At 47.7% G+C, this 18459-nt stretch overlaps 1 protein-coding gene across 3 annotated transcripts in view; it reads right to left on the bottom strand.

Moving 5' to 3' along the window:
• Positions 1 to 17713, bottom strand: part of MOCS1 (molybdenum cofactor synthesis 1) — a 37414-nt gene extending 19701 nt beyond the window's left edge. For all 3 annotated transcript variants that reach the window (XM_047732875.1, XM_047732876.1, XM_047732877.1), the window contains exons 1-3: positions 17513 to 17713; positions 10155 to 10281; positions 8604 to 8771 (exon numbers count right to left, since the gene is read on the bottom strand). In XM_047732875.1, coding sequence (XP_047588831.1) covers positions 8604 to 8771; positions 10155 to 10281; positions 17513 to 17635 — 418 coding nt within the window. In that variant the 5' untranslated portion in view covers positions 17636 to 17713. The remainder of the gene's footprint in view (positions 1 to 8603; positions 8772 to 10154; positions 10282 to 17512) is intronic.
• Positions 17714 to 18459: the final 746 nt, after the last annotated feature.

Raw genomic sequence — 18459 nt, 5'->3', positions numbered from 1 at the left:
AAACAGGAAAGAGATAAGGTACAAATAAAACATAGTAATATTAACAAATCCCAAACTGCGAGTAAAACAGATTAAAAAATAAGAAAATACTATCAGTAATTTCATACCAATAAATTAGAAATCAGAAATAATGACAAATGTCTAAAAAAAACAAAAAACAAAAAACGTAGAACTACCAAAACTGACTCTAAAAGAAGTCAAGAATTTGCCTAATGCAATAACTATTAAAGGAATTAAAGCATCAGTTAAAAATCTCCCTGCAAAGAATATACCAGGCACAATTTTACAGGTGAGATCAAATTTTCAAAGAAGTGATTCTCAGACTAACACAAACTCTTGCGGATGAAAGAACTGGGGGGAATACTCTGTGCTATGATGTTTGTCTCCTGCTCTCTACCCTCTCCCCCAAATTCACATGTTGAATCCTAATGCTCAGTGTGACGGTGTTAGAAGGTGGGGCCTTTGGGAGGTGATTAGGTCTTGAAGGTGAAGGATTAGTGCTCTAATAAGAGATACCACAGACCTCCTTCTGCCATGTGACCAATACAATGGTAACTCTGACCCAGATGAGAGCTCTCACCTGACCATACTGGCACCCTGATCTTGGATTTCCAGCCTCCAGAACTATGAGAAATAAATGTTTGCTGTTTATAAGCGACCTAATCTATATTTTGTCAAAGCAGCCTGAATGGACTAATACTACTACTCAACTCATTCTTTGAAACCTAATTTCACAATCAGTTAAAGCTGGCATGAGGAAGGCAAATTACATGCCCATTTCACTCATGGATATAGATGCAAAAATTTAAAGTATCAATAAACCGAACTTAATAAAAAAAAAAAAAAACAGTTTACCATGACTAGGTTGGGTGTACTACAGGAGTAATATAAGATAAGCCATAATGTCATTCAGAGTAATAGGGGAAAAAAAATCATAGCTCATCCTAACATACATAAAAAAGTATAATCTTAAAAAAACTTAAACTAGGAAGGGAACTTCATTATCTGATTAAAGTTGCTGGTGAAAAAAATAAGAAATATTCTAAATGGGGAAATGTTAGGAGCATTCTTTTATTACTACTATTATCGAAAATTACACTTGAGATTTTAGATATTGCAACAGGACAAGAAAAGGAAATTAAAAGCGACAGATAAGGGGAAAAAATTCCCTTAGTTGCACATGATATAGTTGTTAGTATAGAAAACTCTGAAGAATCTAAACGTATTTTCCTAAGTTTCCTATCAATGCTATAATATATCAAAAACAATTAGAAAATGTAATTAAAAAAAAGACACTATCCATCAGGATCCTAGCATAAAACAGGATTAATCCCGATGGTTAAAATGAAGAAATTAATGAAAGAACTACTTGTCCCAGTATGGACAGAACTAAAAGCTCCAACAATGAATAGCATAGCACTCAGACTAGCAACATTGGGGATCCATTACCATACCTAGGGCCAAAGGCACATGGAGGAAAAATTAATTTAGGAATCCAACTAAGTCACCATGGAGGCAAGGATGCCCAGTAGGAGTCTTAGTTCTGGAGAGAATTCAGCTACTGTCAAAAACCAGGGCAGAAACTTAAATGCATCAGAAAGCCAATAGGCAAGGTCACCGTGGGTGACCCCAAGTGTCAGCCACCTAGAGCAAAGAGAAGGGCAAAGGAAGTAGATGGCTGTGAGAAGGTGGGGGTATGACCAAAAAAGATGCCAATTCTCAACAATTTGATATATGGGTTTAATGGAATTAAAATCCCAACAGATACATAAGCAATAAACCCTCTTAAAAGAAAACTACAAAAATAATTCCATTTACAATAACCAAAAGAATAAAAGACTTAGGAATTAACTTAACCAAGGAGGTGAAAGGTTCCTACAATGACAACTACAAAACATTGCCAAGAGAAATGAAAGTAAAATGGACAGGCATGATGGATTGGAAGACTTAATATCGTTAACTTGACAATACTCCCTTAAAAAACCTTAAAAAAAGGACTCATTGTGATATCTATCAAAAGCCAATGGCATTTTTATGGAAATAGAAAAAAAACCACCCTAAAATTCATATGGAATCTCAAGAAAGTCCAAATAGCCAAAACAATCTTGAAAAGGAAGAACAAATGGAAGACTCACACTTCCCTGGTTTCAAAACCTATCATGAACCTACAGTAATCGAAACAGGGTCGAACTGGTATAGGTATACACACTGATGAAATACAGTCCAGAAATAAATCCCTGAATGTATGGTCAAATGATTTTAAGGGTACCTAGACCATTCAAAAGGAATGGGAAGGGGCGCCTGGGTGGCTCGGTGGCTTAAAGCCTCTGCCTTCAGCTCAGTTCATGATCCTGGGGTCCTAGGATCAAGCCCTGCATAGGGCTCTTCGCTCAGCAGGGAGCCTGCTTCCCTTCCTCTCTCTCTGCCTGCCTCTCTGCCTACTTGTGATCTCTGTCTGTCAAATAAAAAATAAATAAAATCTTTAAAAAAAAAAAAAAGGGAATGGGAAGAACAGTGTTTTCAACAAATGGTGCTAGAAAATTGGATACTTATGTGCCAAAGAATGAAGTTGGACCCTTACCAAACATCTTATTCAAAATTAACTTGAAATAGCTCAAAGACTGAAATAAATATGAGTCCTCAAACAATAATACTCTTGAAAGAAATCGTAGTATAAAAGCTGTGACACTAGATTTGGCATTGGTTTCTTAGATGTGACACCAAAGGCAAAGGCAACAACAAAATAGACAAATTGGACTTCAGGAATATTTAAAAATTTGTACATCAAAAGACACTATCTACAGAGCAGCCACAGAATAGGAGAAAATATTTCTAAATCATGTATCTGATAAAGGGTTAATATCCAGAATATAAGAGAATTTCTAAAATTCACCAACAACCAAACAACCCAATTCAAAAATGGGTAAAGGATTTGAATAGACATTTCTCCAAAGACGATATAAGAATGGCCAATAAGCATATAAAAAGATGCTCAACACTACTAGTTATCAGGGAAATGCAAATTGAAATTACAGTGAAATACCACTCCACACCCTACTATCAAAAAACAAAATAAAACAAAGCAAAAACAGAAAAACAGAAAAAAACAAGTGTTAGTGAGGATGTGGGGAAAGTAGAACCTTGTGCACCGTTGGTGGGAATGTAAAATGGTACAGCTGCTGTGGAAAATAGTATGGGTATTCCCCCAAAAATTAAAAATAGAATTACCATCTGACCCAGCAATTCCACTTCCACAATCTTTCTGAAAGCAGAATTTCGAAGAGATTTCTACACCCCTGTTCATAGCAGCATTATGGTGGAAGCAACCCAAGTTGACCAACGATTGGATTATCAAAACATGGTATACTTAGCAGATTGTCTTTATTAAAAAGATGCTTCTGAAAATAAGCTAATTGGACCTACAGTGTTTGTAGACAATTCGGGGTTCTAGATTTGTTAAACCTAGTGATTGTTAAAAATGTTTAAAAACTGAAAACATAGAATGTCACTTGAACTTCATTTGTCAGTTAGTTGATTTTTAATGCATAAAATTACATTCAATGTAAAAAAAATGGTATATACATAAATATTATTCAGCTTTAAAAAGAAATGCTGCAATGTGCTATAACATGAATGAACCTTGAGGACACTATTCTAAATGAAATGAGTCAGAGACAAAAAGACAAATCCTGCATGATTCCACTTAACATGAAATTCTTAGGGTAGCTCAACTCATAAAGACAAAACATAATGGTGTTTGCCAGGGGCTGGGGAGAGTGGAGAATGGGAAGTTATTTTTTAATAGTTACAGAGTTTCAGATTTACAAGATGAAAAGTTACAGGTATTGATGGTGGAATGGTGCACAACAGTATGATGTACTTGGTACCACTGAACTGTTTGCTTAAAAATGGTTAAAATAGAGGCGCCTGAGGGGCTCAGTTGGTTAAGCGTCCGACTCTTGATTTCAGCTCAGGTCAGGATCTCAGGGTTGTGGGATCGAACCCCACATCAGGCCTCCTGCTCTGGATGTGGAGCCTGCTTAAGATTCTCTCTCCATCTCCCTTGGCCCCACCCTGCCTACTCACGTGTGCATGTCAACACACGTGGGTGTGCTTTTCCTCTCCAAAGGAAAAAGAAAAATGTTAAGTTGGTACATTTTATGCTATGTGTATTTATGCTATATGTATTTTAACACAATTAAAAAAAAAGAAAAAAAGAATCCAAACAGAATTTTCCATGGAACGTGCTAAGCTGATTCTAAAATGTCCATGGACAAATCATAGCTAAAACACTGCTAAAGAATAAAAAGAATTTGCTTGAGCAGATAGTAGCCTTACTGTGAAGCTACAGTGATCGAGGCTGTGTGATACTGGCATAGAGACAGACGAGCCAACCAACAGAACAGCACCCAACACACAAATGCACATACGGCAGATTTACCGAGGAGCCAGAGGCTTCAGTAAGAAGGTGCAGAATGCAGAGAAAATGAGACTATCACATGGGGAAAAAAAATGAAATTGGATTACCAAAAACTGGCCACAGATGAACTGAGGACTTCGATAAGCAAAAAGCAAAATTTTATTTATTTACTTATTTATTTGATTTAAATTTTTTTTTCAGTGTTCCAAGATTCATTGTTTAAGCACCACACTCAGTGCTCCATGCAATACGTGCCCTCCTTAGTACCCACCACCTGGCTCAAAAGGCAAAATTTTAACTGTTTTAGTGGAAACAGAGGGAGCTGTTCTGACCTTGGGTGAGGTGTTTCCTTAAAAAGACATAAAAAGCATTAACTATAAAGGACAAAAGGAATCCACTGAACAACCACTTTTGATGAAAAGAATTCTTATACAAAGTGTTGCTTATTTTGTCCAACTGGGAAGAGACATTTGTAACATAAGAACTTTTACCACACCAATATAAAAAAAAAAAAAAAAAAAAAAGAAAGACAGGCGAAACAGGGGCAGAAGACACAAGGTGGTATTACACAGGAAAGAAAAAAGATATTTGGAGCTGATACACATGTTGAGAGATGCTTGACCTCATTCTTAAACAGGGAAATAAAAATTAAGACCAAATAAAATACCATTTCATCCTTGTTCAACTGGCAAAAATCCAGAATAAGAATACTGAGCGCAGAGGAGGACTTGGGTCAGAGGAAGCTGGAAGGAACTCTTTGTAAGATAACACCAAATTGTTTTCCAAAGTTAAACATTGACCCATCCTATCAGGCAACAGTTCCCCTCCCACGGGAAGTGCACTCCGGGACACGTGAGCCAGAATGAAAATGTTCCAAACAGTGGTGCTTGAAACATCGAAACACTGGGGACAGCCCAGATGCTCCCCAGCAGGATAAAGGGTGCTAGCCGCACAGAAGCAGACTGCAGCTCAGGAGGACCTGTGCAAAGTTTGGTTGGACGGAAAGGGGAAGCCCTGAAAGACACAGGGCAGGATCCTCATCAAGTCCAAAAACATTTTTAAAAACAAGATATGGAATGATAAATGCAGAAATGCCACAACTTCACTGTCCCAACAGGACGGCCATTGGCCACGTGCGGCAATTTCAACTAATTAAAATGTAATGAGTTACATCCACTCAGTTACAATCCCGCCGCAGCCACACACCAAGTGCCCAAAGCTGCGTGTGAGCACCAGTCACCCCGTCGCACAGCACTGAGAGCAAGCAATGCCACCAGCCAGAAGATTTCTGGTGGTCTGTCCTGCTCCAGACAGGTCCGCTGCAAAAGAAGGGGTAGAGGAACTCCTGCACACACAAGCTGGCAGGGAGGAGCGCTGGGGAGTTTGGGTTGGCCCAGGGGGATCACGGTGATGGCAGATAGGGACCCAGAGTAGGCTGGGTGGTCTTCCACTAGGGAATTCTGCAGCACCAGGGTTCGGGCAGGGATCCGAAGTGATCAAGACAGCAGGCTCCCCCAAACATGCAATGCTTTTGCTCTGCTCCCCGGGGTGGGGTCCTTTGCTACTCCCACCTGAGAGGGTGGGGTCAAGGGTTGGTGAGCATCCCAGCTTGAAGGGCTAGTCCCTCCCCTCCCCTCAGCCCTGCTTCCCCTCTGGCACCTACCTGCCCTGCCCTTCAGGGCAGCTTTGCTCTGAGGAACTGTCTCTCTTGGAGGTGGGAGATAAATCCCCCTTGGAGGTCACTGCAGTCGGGGCCTTATCCTACCTAACATCTACATGCCTATCAACTCTTATTGGTCTGCCAGGACCCATAAACCATGGGCCAGCACAGCACGAAGGCCCTTGAAGGGGCCACTGAACAGATGAGGACACCGAGGTTCAGAGTGGGGAAGGAATCTGTACAAGTTCCCCTGGCTGGGCAATGGCAGAGTGGGAACAGGGCTGCCAACTTTCCTGGCTTCTGTTCCTGCCACTATGCAGGTCAGTGGCTACTATGGAAAGGCCTGTGTCCTCGTGTCTGTACTCAGTCCTCCCTCTGACCAGTGGTGATCCCCACCCGCTCTACTCTCCCACAGGCCCTGGGATGAAACGCAGGGGTTTAAGACGGGACCCATGCCAGAGGGCAGATGATGCAGCCTGAATCAGGAGGCGGGGCCTGGCAGTCAGCCGGGCTCAGCAGGTTCAGCTCTTTCCTGGAACCCAGGCTGTTTTCAGCTCTGAGGGGCCATCTGCAACAGGGGGTCAGCTCCCTTGGGCCAGCTCCTCCAGCACAGGAATGACGGCAGGATCCCAGGTCACGTAACCAGTGGCAGCTGGAGTCAGCGGGCCATGGGGAAGGAGCAAAGAAAAGACTGTCAGGGGTACCTCCCCTAGGCTTCCAGGGCACCTGGGTCCCTCATGCTCTGTCCTTATCAGACAGCGGCTCTGGTGGCTGTTTCCACCAATGGCAGGGTCTGTAGCTCATTCACCTCTGTGCTTCCAGCACAGTACCAGCCACGCAAGAAGCCTCCAGAGAACATTCACTGAACCGGCAAATGAGGCAGAGACCGGAGGCCTGGGAGATCCCACCCAGGGCAGCAGGGGTGGGGGCTCGGATCTGAGAACTAGGAGCCTTATTTTCCTCTGATTTCATCATCTACAACTATAGAAGCTGAAGGTCTCTTCCTGCCTGACCTTGGGGCTCAGAAGCAAGGCATGGCAAGAGATCTTCCGGGGTGACCCCTTACAGAGCACTTTGCCATGTGCTAGGGGTTTCTGCTCATTTCCTGCTCAGGTAAACTTTATCTCTGCCTGGGGACTTAGAATGGATTTTTAAAAAGTTGTGCAGGGGCCCCTGGGTGTCTCAGTGGGTTAAGCGTCTGCCTTCAGCTCAGGTCCTGATCTCAGGGTCCTGGGATGGAGCCCCCTGCAGGCTCCCTGCTCAGCGGGGAGTTTGCTTCTCCATCTCCCTCTGCCATTCCTGCCTCCGCTCCTGCTTGGGCTCATGCTTTCTCTTTTTCTCTCTCTCAAGTAAATAAATAACTAAAAATCTTAAAAAGAAAAAAAAAACTTGCCCAAAGGTATGCTGCTAGTAAGAGGCACAGCCGACATTCGCACTCAGGAATGCTCTACTTGAGAGATCACACATCAAACCAACAAGTCTCAGCGAGCACCAGCTACGTGTCAGGCATGTGCCCACATGCTGGGAACAGGGCTGGGAACCAAAGCTGCCTTGGCTCCCGAGCTTTCATGCCAGTTAATGGGAAGGAGAGACAGTAGAAAGGAAACATAAACATAGAACCAAGTAACGTAACCGCGGATGAGACAAATGCTATGAAGAAAAAATAAGGAAGAACAAAGGGATAGAGTAGCGGCAGCCACGCTTTTTCTGCAAAAGGCCAGACAGTAACTACTTTGGCTTTGCTGGCCACATGGGCTTTGTGGCAACTGTTCAGCTCTGCAAAAGCAGCCCTGGGAAATACGTAAATGAGCGGGCGCAGCTACGTTCCAATAAAACTTTATTAGCAAACAGTGAATTTTATGATTTCATATAACTTTCCTGTGTCACAAAATGCTATTTTCTTTGAATTGATTTTTAATCCTTTAGCAATATAAAAACCATTCTTAGCCTGCAGGCCATACAAAACCAGGTGGTACCCCAGATTAGGCCCGTGAGCTCTAGCCTGCCAACGTCTGGGACAGAGAGTGGCTGGGGTGTGGATGTGGATGTGGGGATGTACTTTGGAGAGAGTGGTCAAGGAGGCCTCCTTAGGGAAAGGACATGTGTGCAGAGACTTGAACGAGGCAGGCAGTGTGTCCTGTGCTCCCAGCAAGGGGAAGAGTGAGTCCAAAGATGTGGGGGGGTGTGTACAGAGGGGCGGGACAGAGCAAAAGGGCAGGCGAGAGGTCTCAGAGGTCAGCAAGAGCCAGACCACATGGTCCTGAAGGCCCCGGTGAGGACTTTAGCCTAAATTCGAGGGCAAACCACTGGCTCTGGCACTTACCAGCTCTGCGACCTTGAGCAAGTCATTGAACTTGTGGGCCTCATTTTCCTAACAAGATAGGAATAATGACAGTCTCAGAGGGCAGTAGGGCCAAGTGAGCATTATGTTCTGAAAGGATGTCAGCCGCTGATATGAACACTAAAATCCAGCTGGATACAGTGGGAGCTGGGAGAAGTGGCCACGGCTTTTGTCAAACTTACCCACTATGTCCACCACATCTGGCCGGATGAGCGGCTCTCCCCCCGTAAGCCGGATCTTGTCTATACCTTCCTTCACAAAGAGCCGTGCGAGGGTGAGGATCTCCTCTGTGGTCAACAGGTCGGCCTTGGGGGTCAGTGGGACGCCCTCCTCGGGCATGCAGTACTGACCTGAGGAAGGGAGGGGATGCGGAGGTAAGCTATGACCATAGCACTGGGGCCCACAGAGCCTCCAGACCCCCACTTCCCTACCAGGACAGAAGTCTCTCCTGAACCCCACCTGGATGGTGAGGAACGAGCTCACCAAATCTGAGTGGGTACAAATGCTACAGACTCACCAGGCCTTGCCTTTCTCACCTGTGACACATGAACACCGCCTCTTCCCTCAGAGGGGAGGCTGAAGGAACAGGTTAAAGAGGATGAATCAGGCAGAGAGCAGAACCCGGCCTGATGTGGGGGATGTCAAAACACTGATTCCCTCAGTGTGGAGGCTGGCTAAGCAAGGTCTGCCTGGCCCTCAGCCCATTCCTTCTGTCACTGGTCACCCTCTTTCATTTCATCCGGTGTGGCAAATAGTGACCCCTATGTGTTTGGGTCATGAGGCTGGGAGGTACTCTCTGACCCTTGAGAAGTCACACTCCTCTGTAGTGACAAGTGCCCTCATGTCCAGACTATTTCAGGTTATTAGTCCCATTTCACAGGTTGGGAAAACTGAGGTACTACTTGCTCAGGGGAGGCAGAATGGGGCAAATGAGGGGAGCTCTGGCAGGTTAAGGGAGCACCATCCCCTCCCATCAGCTCCCAAGGGAGTTTATCAAAGATTGGGTCAAGATCTAGTATAGGGTTATTTAGTCAAATTAGTAAAGGGTCCATAATTGGTCTTTAAAGATAGAATAGAATAGTTAAAAAACATCAGAACTGCATACAGTGAGTATTGTTTGGCTAAACGTTTACTATATACGTGCATGTCTTTATTGGGCCATGAAGTAAATGCATTTCTTATTGGGAGCAACCATGGAAAGCAGGAGAGAGGGAGAGAGAGAAAACTCTGGAAGTCCCTCCAACAGCAGCTACACCTCCAAAGCACTCCATAAATGATTACAAAATGAATACTCTGTGTATTAGCCTGGGCCACAGCAACTTCTGTCACAGGCCTGGGTGTCTCAGTGGCTGGCAGCGCCGGCCACTGGCACTGCTGTGTACCTCATGTGTCAGCGGTGTCCAGCACCCTCACTCCTGCCCCAGCCACATCCTAAAAGCTGGGAACCATGGGAAACAGGAGGGAAGAAGGAAGAGCTCTGAAGACTGAGATTTAGGACCAATCTCCATTGCAGTTCTGTTTTCAAATCTAGTTCCAAGTAGAACCCAGCTCCCAGGATCCTAAAAGTCAATTTTGACCCTTATCTTGACCCACAACCCCACCTGGCAAGCAGGGAAGAAGGGTGGGAGGAGACGCTGGGAAGGGAATGGGGAGGGCTGAGGAGGCTTCTTGGGTGTGGGAAGATTTCAGAAGCTGCCTCAGCAAGGGGACTGGGGCCCAGAAATGGGACTCACATCTGAGGTTGCACTTCTCGGTGAGGGAGATCCGCAGGTAGCTGTGTTGCCGGCCAAAGCTGTCAGTGAGGAAGGCGGAGAAGGGGGCCGCATGCTCCCGCAGGAACTGTCTCCTCCTGGACAACTCCTGCAATGTCGGGCAGAGGAAACGTGGGCCTCTGGGCCCTGAGTGGCGGAAATGGGCATGGAGAGCCCACCACCTCCAGGACATAAGCCCCCTCCTATCAGGCATCCCCTCCCCCACCCTCATCTCCACAGTCCTAGGGGAGCTGAGATTCTCCCTCTCATTCACAGACTGGGGAACAGGCCTAAAGGTTAGGACCTGTCCCCAAGGCCCCAGCTCAGCCCCAGGGAGCAGGACCTCTATAGGAACACAGCTGCCCCCACCCTACCCCCAACCCCTTTCTCGCCCTATTACCATCCTACTGCCCAGCCCCCCTCCTTCAAAGGAAACCTGTCCAGGAACAAGCATCTCCAATATTTCTTGGATGGGCCAGTGGGAGAGAACATGCCACTCAGCACCTGGCAACGATGCCAGCTGGCAAGCGTGTCCAGAAAGGAGAGAGGAAGCAGATAACTGAGCAGGATGGTGGCTGCCTGGGACACGGTGAGCCACTTCTCCAACCCAGACCTCCCATTTCCTCCCTTTATGACAGGAGACAGAAGGAGCTCAAAGCCAACTCACTAACTCTGGGGAGGTGAGTGTCACACAAGCTGACTCCCCGTAACTACTCCCCTGTCCGCTGGGCTCCCTGGGGCCTCAGCACTGCCCAGGAGGACCCAATAAGCCACTGGGAGCAGCTGAGGACCACACCAAGCTGGGGGGAGGCTCCCCTCATGCAGAAGGCTTTTGGGCCAAGGACAGCACAACCAGGGAAGCCTGCAGAAGGAACGAGGAAAGGTAGAAGGGAGGGGATGAGATGATCGCCCACTAATCCCCTGCAAAGATCATTTCTAGGCTTCATCCTTCACCTCACCCATTGCTGGAGGGAAGGATTAAGCACCCACTGTCTGGGGGCTCAGAGGGAGGAGAATCCTGGAGCCTCCCTGCAAGGCCCACCCAAACTCCTCCCAGAGGGAGAGAAAGGAGACAGCCAACCTCAGCATTTCCCCAAGTCAGATCTAGTCTGAGCTCCTGCCCTGAGCGACAACCCTCAGTCACAACAGATGCTGATGAGGTAATTGCTCCACAGAAGCAACATTTACAAAACACCTTTAAGTTTCCAAAGAATGTTCTGTTTTTTTTTTTTTTTTTTTTAAAGAAAAGAAAAGAAAAGAAAAAGAATGTTCTCTGTTCCATTCCCACACCTACCCCATAAGGGATTACCATAACTAAAGCTTGGATGGGTTCAAGAATACCACTGGCAGAACCAGAATTCAAATCCAGGTGTTCTGAGTCCAAGATCTAAATTCTTCCCTCTAACTGCAAAAGGCGAATCCAAGAAGGAACACAGTATGGTGCAGTGTGGGGGAGAAGTCCTTTCTTTAGAATCTTTATAACAAAGAAATCATGAGGTCGATCATGAGGTCGCTCATGAGGTCTTCGGACAGGGCTCTGGACTGGATACGGGGTCAGGTGTGACCTGACATTCTGAGAAAGCTCCCTCACTTCTCCAGGCCTGCCTTCCCTGTTGTAAAATAAGAACACAGCTATGGCCTCGGGTAAGCGAAGGGAAGGGGATCAGGAAGCTGGCAAGTAAACACCTAGGATTATAGTGATCTTGTAACCTAAGAGAGGAGAAGGCCTTAGGCCCCGCTTCAGTGACTTCCTACACCTGGGCTGCAAGTCAGAAACACCTGGCAGCTTAAGAAAAGACTTGCGCTGGAAAGCAACTGAATTTGGATCTCTGAGCACTCACATTTTAAGTCTGTCTAGGTGATTCTAAGGTACATCCAGGGTCAAGGGCCACTGACTCAGGAGATAAAAGGGATAGGAGTGAACATACATGGGGCGTGCTTCCAGGATTTTCCTGGGTGCATAAGTGACCTCACTCTGCTCACCCAAGACCAGTATCCCCCTTAATCTCCAAGAAACAGTGCTTATAGTCCCATGACAAGCAAGCAGGACTCACTTTTCCAAACTGCTGTCTGTTACAATCCTAACAGTGCTTCTCCCTACCTCCCTACTCACTCCACTGCCTTTCCGCCAGTAGCCTTGGGGGTGGGGCAGAGGACAAGACGGACTAGAGCTCCACTGGCCACTACAGCCCAAGAGATCAGATAACTGGAAGTCTGAGTTTCCAGCAGAGTTGCCCCAATCCTTCAGCAGTTCTTTGCAACTTAGAAATCTGTCAGTCACTCAGGATCCCTGCCTCTCAGGAGTCGCTCTCACCCCAATCTAAACATACTGGGGGTTGTTGGCTGGGTGAGGGAGGAGTCAAAGTGTACCAATTGGGAGCAAGTGAGAGGACCAAGGAGCATGACTCAGCAAAAACCAGGGAGCAAGCGGAGTAACGGCACCGGCACCGGGGGGAGCTCCCAATCAGAATCTCTTGTTGTGGCCCTGGGTGGGGGCAGGGAGGATGCTGGATTTCACCGCGGAGACCCGGAGTGACTTTATCTAGATTCATCAGACTCGGTACTGGCAGAACGACAAGCGCGCGCGCGCATACACACAGTCTTTCACCCCGCCAGCCTTGCAAACTCCTCACTGCGATATTAACAAGCCTCACCCCTGCCTCTTCTCTCCTCCAGCACTGCACGTCCTACTTTCATTCTTCCATCTCCCTTTCCTTTAAACCTCCTGCAGGAAAAAAGTATCAGCACCAGTCAGAGGAGCCCTGGACCCAGAGGGCATGACTGGGCAGGGTGGACAGAGATGCCTCTCACCCAAGAAGGGCTGGGACATGTCAGAAGCAGCTCATAGCCTCAGAGCCCAGCCTCGACTAGGCTGTTGCCTACTCACCCTCCACCGCCCCATGGGGGAAGCCCCCCTGCCTGATTCAGAATCCCGGAGTCTACACGGTATGTCACTGTGTCAGTGGACCAATCAGAAGAGAAAAGTGGTATGTGCAAAACCAGTCACACTAGGGTCATCCTTCATTTCCGGAGTAGTCTCTACTGTCAAAATGGTTTTGCCTAGGACAGTGGCTCTCAAAGGTTTACACATAAAAATTGCCAGCGGTATTTCTAAGAAGTGCCGAGGCCGGAGAGCCCCACTCCAAAGATTCTGACTCCATTGCTCTGGGATAGGATCCTGACTTTTTTTTTTCCCCCCACGTCTCAGCTCTTCAGCCTGCAGTTTGGCTGAGAACCACTGGCCCAGCGACACCCAGATCAGGAACTATTTTAATCCAGGGCTGGTTGTTGTGGTTCAGAGCACAGGCTCTGGGAGTCAGTAAACCTGAATTACAAGCTCGGCTTTATTACTAAGTAGCTGTTGAGCAAATCATCCAAATTCTTTAAGTCTTAGTTTCCTTATCCACAAAGGGTGGAAAACAATTCTCCCAGCCTCGGCTAGAGAAGTTGTAGCACAGAGCAGGTATTCAGTAAGTTTTTTGAACAGAATTCCTATCTATATCCATCTATTTATGACATACCTATTTGTGGAGGAGCACTAGTTGTGTGCTGTGACTCGTTTTCCCGCTCTTGCCGGCTCCCCCAGTCAGTCCCGCAAGGCCCAGCCCTACTTAATGGCAGATGGGCCAAAGCTGGGGTTTCAGACCTGCTGTCACACCCCCCAAACAGGGCAAGTGGATTCTGCGCTCCTCCAGGACCATGGATGACCAGGCACGAGGCAGCCTGCCACCTGCTACTGGCTGTGTCTTTTCTACCTGCCCAGTGCGGATTGGGGCACGGGGTCGGGGTGGGGAAGGGTGGTGCAAAGGAGTTAGTTAAGGGAGTGATGCTGCCCTCCAAACAGTCACTAACTCTGGGATTTGGTTTGAATGATAAAGGCCAGCCCCCAACAGTTCTACAGTATCATAAATAGGGTTATACAGGAGAAAAAGAATACACTCCAAACTCAGATATCAGTGGCTCTGATTTGGGATCCTTGCTATTTGGGAGGACGTACTTGGGTGCCTCGAAAATCATCTCTGTTAAACAAGAAGACCCAGCAAGGTGCCTAGCCCCAGGTCTGGATCCTCCCCTCTTCCTCCGTCCCTCCCTAAGTGTGGGGTCTTTACACCTCAGGCTCCCACTTAGATTGGAACTTAGTCACACTTAGATTGGAACTTAGTCACACTTAGATTGGAACTTCTTTCCCTTTGTGCGTCACTGTCCCAGGCCAGGCCTACTGTCTCCTCCTACCTTCTCCTACACCCACTTCCTTCCTTCATAACACCCCTTCTCCAATATTTGTTCACTGTGACCCTCTGAATACTGGGTGTTTCTGTCCTGCAGAAAGCCACCCTCTCTCTGCCCTGCCCGTCCTAAAGCAACAGGCCCAGGACCTGAGGCTAACCCCTGTGGTCCCAACAAAGCCCGCATGGATCCTGGGAAGAAGAAAGAGGGGTGTCATGCTTCTGGGCTGGGGTAAGCCCTGCAGAGGTTATGTGGGTCACCCCAATCAGGACAGCTGGTAGTTGTGTCTCCTCAACCCACTTCCCCACTTAACTCACACACGCCCCACCACCTCCCCTTTCCACCTGTAGAAGTCGCTCAAACCATCCTTGGACCAAGCCCAAGGCCCACTTTCCACTGTCCTCACAGCCAGCTCCCATTCCACACCTCACATCTCTCTCACACCCCCACCTCAAAACACAAACAGATAACACTCGGTGGCTTCTCCCTCTGCCTCTCCAAGCACTCCCCAGGGTGGAAGGAAAGGTACGCCTGCAGGACGGGAGATGGGGACAGGGATTCCCAATGCCCCACTCCTGCTCTTGCCAACCGGCAATTTCTGTGAATAAGCTGACCATAGAGATCTCCAGATTTGGGGCACCTGGGTGGCTCAGTGGGTTAAGCCTCTGCCTTGGGCTCAGGTCATGATCTCAGGGTCCCGGGATCAAGCCCCACTTTGGGGGGGGGGTCTCTGCTCAGCAGGGAGCCTGCTTCTCCCCCACCCCCACTCCCCGGACCTGCCCATTCGTGATCTCTGTCAAATAAATAAATAAATAAACTTAAAAAAAAAAAAAAAAAGATCTCCAGATTTGCCTCACCTTAGGAGATTTTCTTAAAGACATTCTGTGCCCTCCCCCAAGGCATAAATATGGGCTGGTTCAGCCCTCTGGCTGGAGAGGGAAAGTGACAGCCCCAGGAGCCAAGTGAAATTGCAGACAGAGTGAAGGTGAAAACCTGGGAATTCCTGGGCAATGCTCTACCATTCCATGTGCCCCCCTTACTGGGTGAGTTTCAAACAGCCAAAAACATCTGCTGACTCCACTGCCTGCGGAGTACCATGTTCAGCACCTTGCAGAAATACCTAGAAAGGTGGGAGAGCACCCAGCACTCGAGGAGCAATCTGCCTGCTGAGGATAACCCTGACAGGGAATGTCGAGCATAGGAGGTCTAGGACCAACCAGAGAGTTCACAGAGTGGCTATCCTGAGTGTCCAGGGGGAGGGGACTTGTGGGACACATCATGTGTCAATGGTGGCAAGACTGACAGTAATTACAACAATTATGTACATAACACAGCACCTATGTGTGTCAAGCTTTGTTCTAAGTACATAGATCAACATATACTAACTCTCTCAATCTCTAGGACTATGAAGTAGACACGTATTCCCATTTTATAGATGAGAAGACTGAAGCACTGGGAGGCAAAGGGACTTGCTGAAGTTCATACACCTACTCAGTGGTAGGGCTAGGCTTCCCAAGCTGGCATCCTGCTCTAGAATCTGTGCTCTTAGCTGCTAGTTACACCTCCCCTTACAGGGTAAAGGAAAGGGTGGGGCAGCCTCTCATCCTACTCTACCTGAAAGGAAGAGTAGGGAGCACAGGTGCTAGAGTTTGAGTTACTGCTCCATTATTTTCAGCTCTGTGACTCCAGGAAGTTAATTTCAGTGAGCCCCCCTCACCTGAAAATACAAACTCTTGACCTCACGTGATTTACTGTGAGGACTAAAAGAGACCAAGTATGGAGACACCTGGTGGCTCAGTTGGTTAAGCCTGTGCCTTCAGCTCAGGTCATGATCTTGGGGTCCTGGGATCAAGCCCTGCATCGGGCTCCCTGCTCAGCAGAGAGCTTGCTTCTCCCTCTGCCTGCTGCTCCCCCTGCTTGTGCTTTCTAACTGACAAATAAGTAAAATCTTAAAAAAAAAAAAAAAAAGAGAGAGAGAGAGAGAGATTGAGAGGGAGAGAGAGAAAGATCTGTCACTTGGCATGAATCCCTTCCTAAAGGAAATTAGGGGCATGAGGAAGAAGAAACTTCCCTTTCCCTGAACTCTTTAAAGCTCCCTCACCAATCCTTGCATTCCTACCTTTCCCCTCAATAAAGTTCGCAGTTCAAGGAAACTGAAAAATTTCATTTCCCAGCAATGAGGCCTGATTATCTGAAGATCCAGAAGGGATCAGACTCCAAGAAAGCAAGTTAGGCCAAGGCCCTCCCCCTGGAGGTGTGGGGGGATATGATCTGATGATTCCCAGGGTGTGAAGTCTTATGCTAAGAAATGGAAAAAGAATGACCTGGTGGGTCTAGAAAAGAGGTTTCACAAAATGAAAAAGAGATGCTTCTCCCCAAATTATTCCCTGACCACATGGGCAAAAGAACACCAAACTTAAAACTTGTTATGACATGAATCATTCTGTGGGGCGCTATCAAGCACTTGAAGGGGCCTATCCCAAACCTGCAGGAAAACGGAGTTCCTCATCTGGACGAGGATCCTCCTCCCTTCTGCTCAAGAATGAGGCTGAGCCTTCCTAAGGGACATGAAGATGAAACTGAAAGTATGAAGGACAAGTCACAGAGCCCTGTAACTACAGACGTGACCAGTGACTACTGGTGGCACCAAGGTGACATTTTTAACCACTGTCACACTATGAAGCAGGGTGTCACAAGAACACCCGGTCACACACAGACAGCCTCCACTGTGGAGGAAAGAGGAAAGTGTTCAAGAAACAGGGTGGGTGAGGCAAGGTTGCGAAGGGGTTCAGTTAACAACTCAACGGACCCAGAGTCCTACCTGCCTGCTCCCCCATCTCCGGTAGTCACTCAGACCTGGAAGGGGGTTGCATGGCTGGGTGGGCAGGAAGGTGGTTGGTTAAGCAGCACCCCAAGGAGCGCCCGTCCCTTGGGTATCAGGTGAGACTGGGCAGCTTAGAGAGCATCCCTCCACTCCTTTCCCCGCCCCCAAGAAGCGCTGAGGGGTCCCTCCCAGAAGCCGCCGTCGCAGCCCCGCCTGGGTGCTTCTCGGCATGAGGGTCAGATGGCCGGTCGCCCTTTCCCGGGGAAGGTGTGCATGTGGGCGGGCTCACCTCCGCAGCAGTTTGGCGGGGCTCCCCGGGGCGGTGCTGCGTCACTGGAGCCCCGGAGCTGCAGCTCCGGAGGCCGGACCTCAGCACCCGCTGCAGCATCCGGGACAGAGGCCTCACCGCCATGAAGTCCGCAGGCCCGGCGAAATTCCACTGGGTAGCGGGCTTCGGAAGCGCGCTAGACCTGGGCTCGCTGCCCTGAGGCCTCGCGGTAGGGGCGGGGCGGGGGCGGGGCTCGCGCAGCCAATCCGGCGAGGGTGCTGTGCCGTGGGGCATTCTGGAAGTTGTAGTCCACTTCTGTTCCTTCCCTGGCCAGTATGCATTCTAGGGCTTGGGGAACACTAGTTCAAAGTCAGCTGGAGGAGATTATGCTGAGTGAAATGAGTCAGGCAGAGAGAGTCAATTATCATATGGTTTCACTTATTGTGGAGTATAAGGAATAACATGGAGGGTATTAAGAGAAGGAAAGGAAAAGTGAATTGGGGGAAATTGGAGGGGGAGACCAACCATGAGAGACTGGGCTTTGAGAAACCGAGGCTTTTGGAAGGGAAGGGGTTGGGGGATGGGTGAGCCTGGTGGTGGGTATTAAGGAGGGCACATATTGCATGGAGCACTGGGTGTGGTGCATAAACAATGAGTCTTGGAACGCTGAAAAGATTAAAAAAAAAAAAAGGGATGAAGATCCTGGGTCTTTTTTATGGACTTCTTCACCTGCGCTGGTCCAGGACCAAGATGGTGGTGTGACCAGCACAAAGTGCTGTGGGAAGAGCAGGACTAGAGCTGGGTGAACGAAACCTTGGGCACAAAATGGAAAGGGGTGCCAAAAAAGTAGGTTATCAAGATAAATAATACTTAATGCAGTATTTTTAGAAGTCGGAATCAATGAAAAAAAAAGTCCATGATGAACAGAATATCAATATTTTATATAAAAACAAGATCTGGCCCTGCAC

This window comes from Lutra lutra, chromosome 6 (genome assembly GCF_902655055.1).
Source record: "Lutra lutra chromosome 6, mLutLut1.2, whole genome shotgun sequence".
Taxonomy (NCBI): domain Eukaryota; kingdom Metazoa; phylum Chordata; class Mammalia; order Carnivora; family Mustelidae; genus Lutra; species Lutra lutra.
This window is presented reverse-complemented; position numbering and strand designations above follow the sequence as displayed.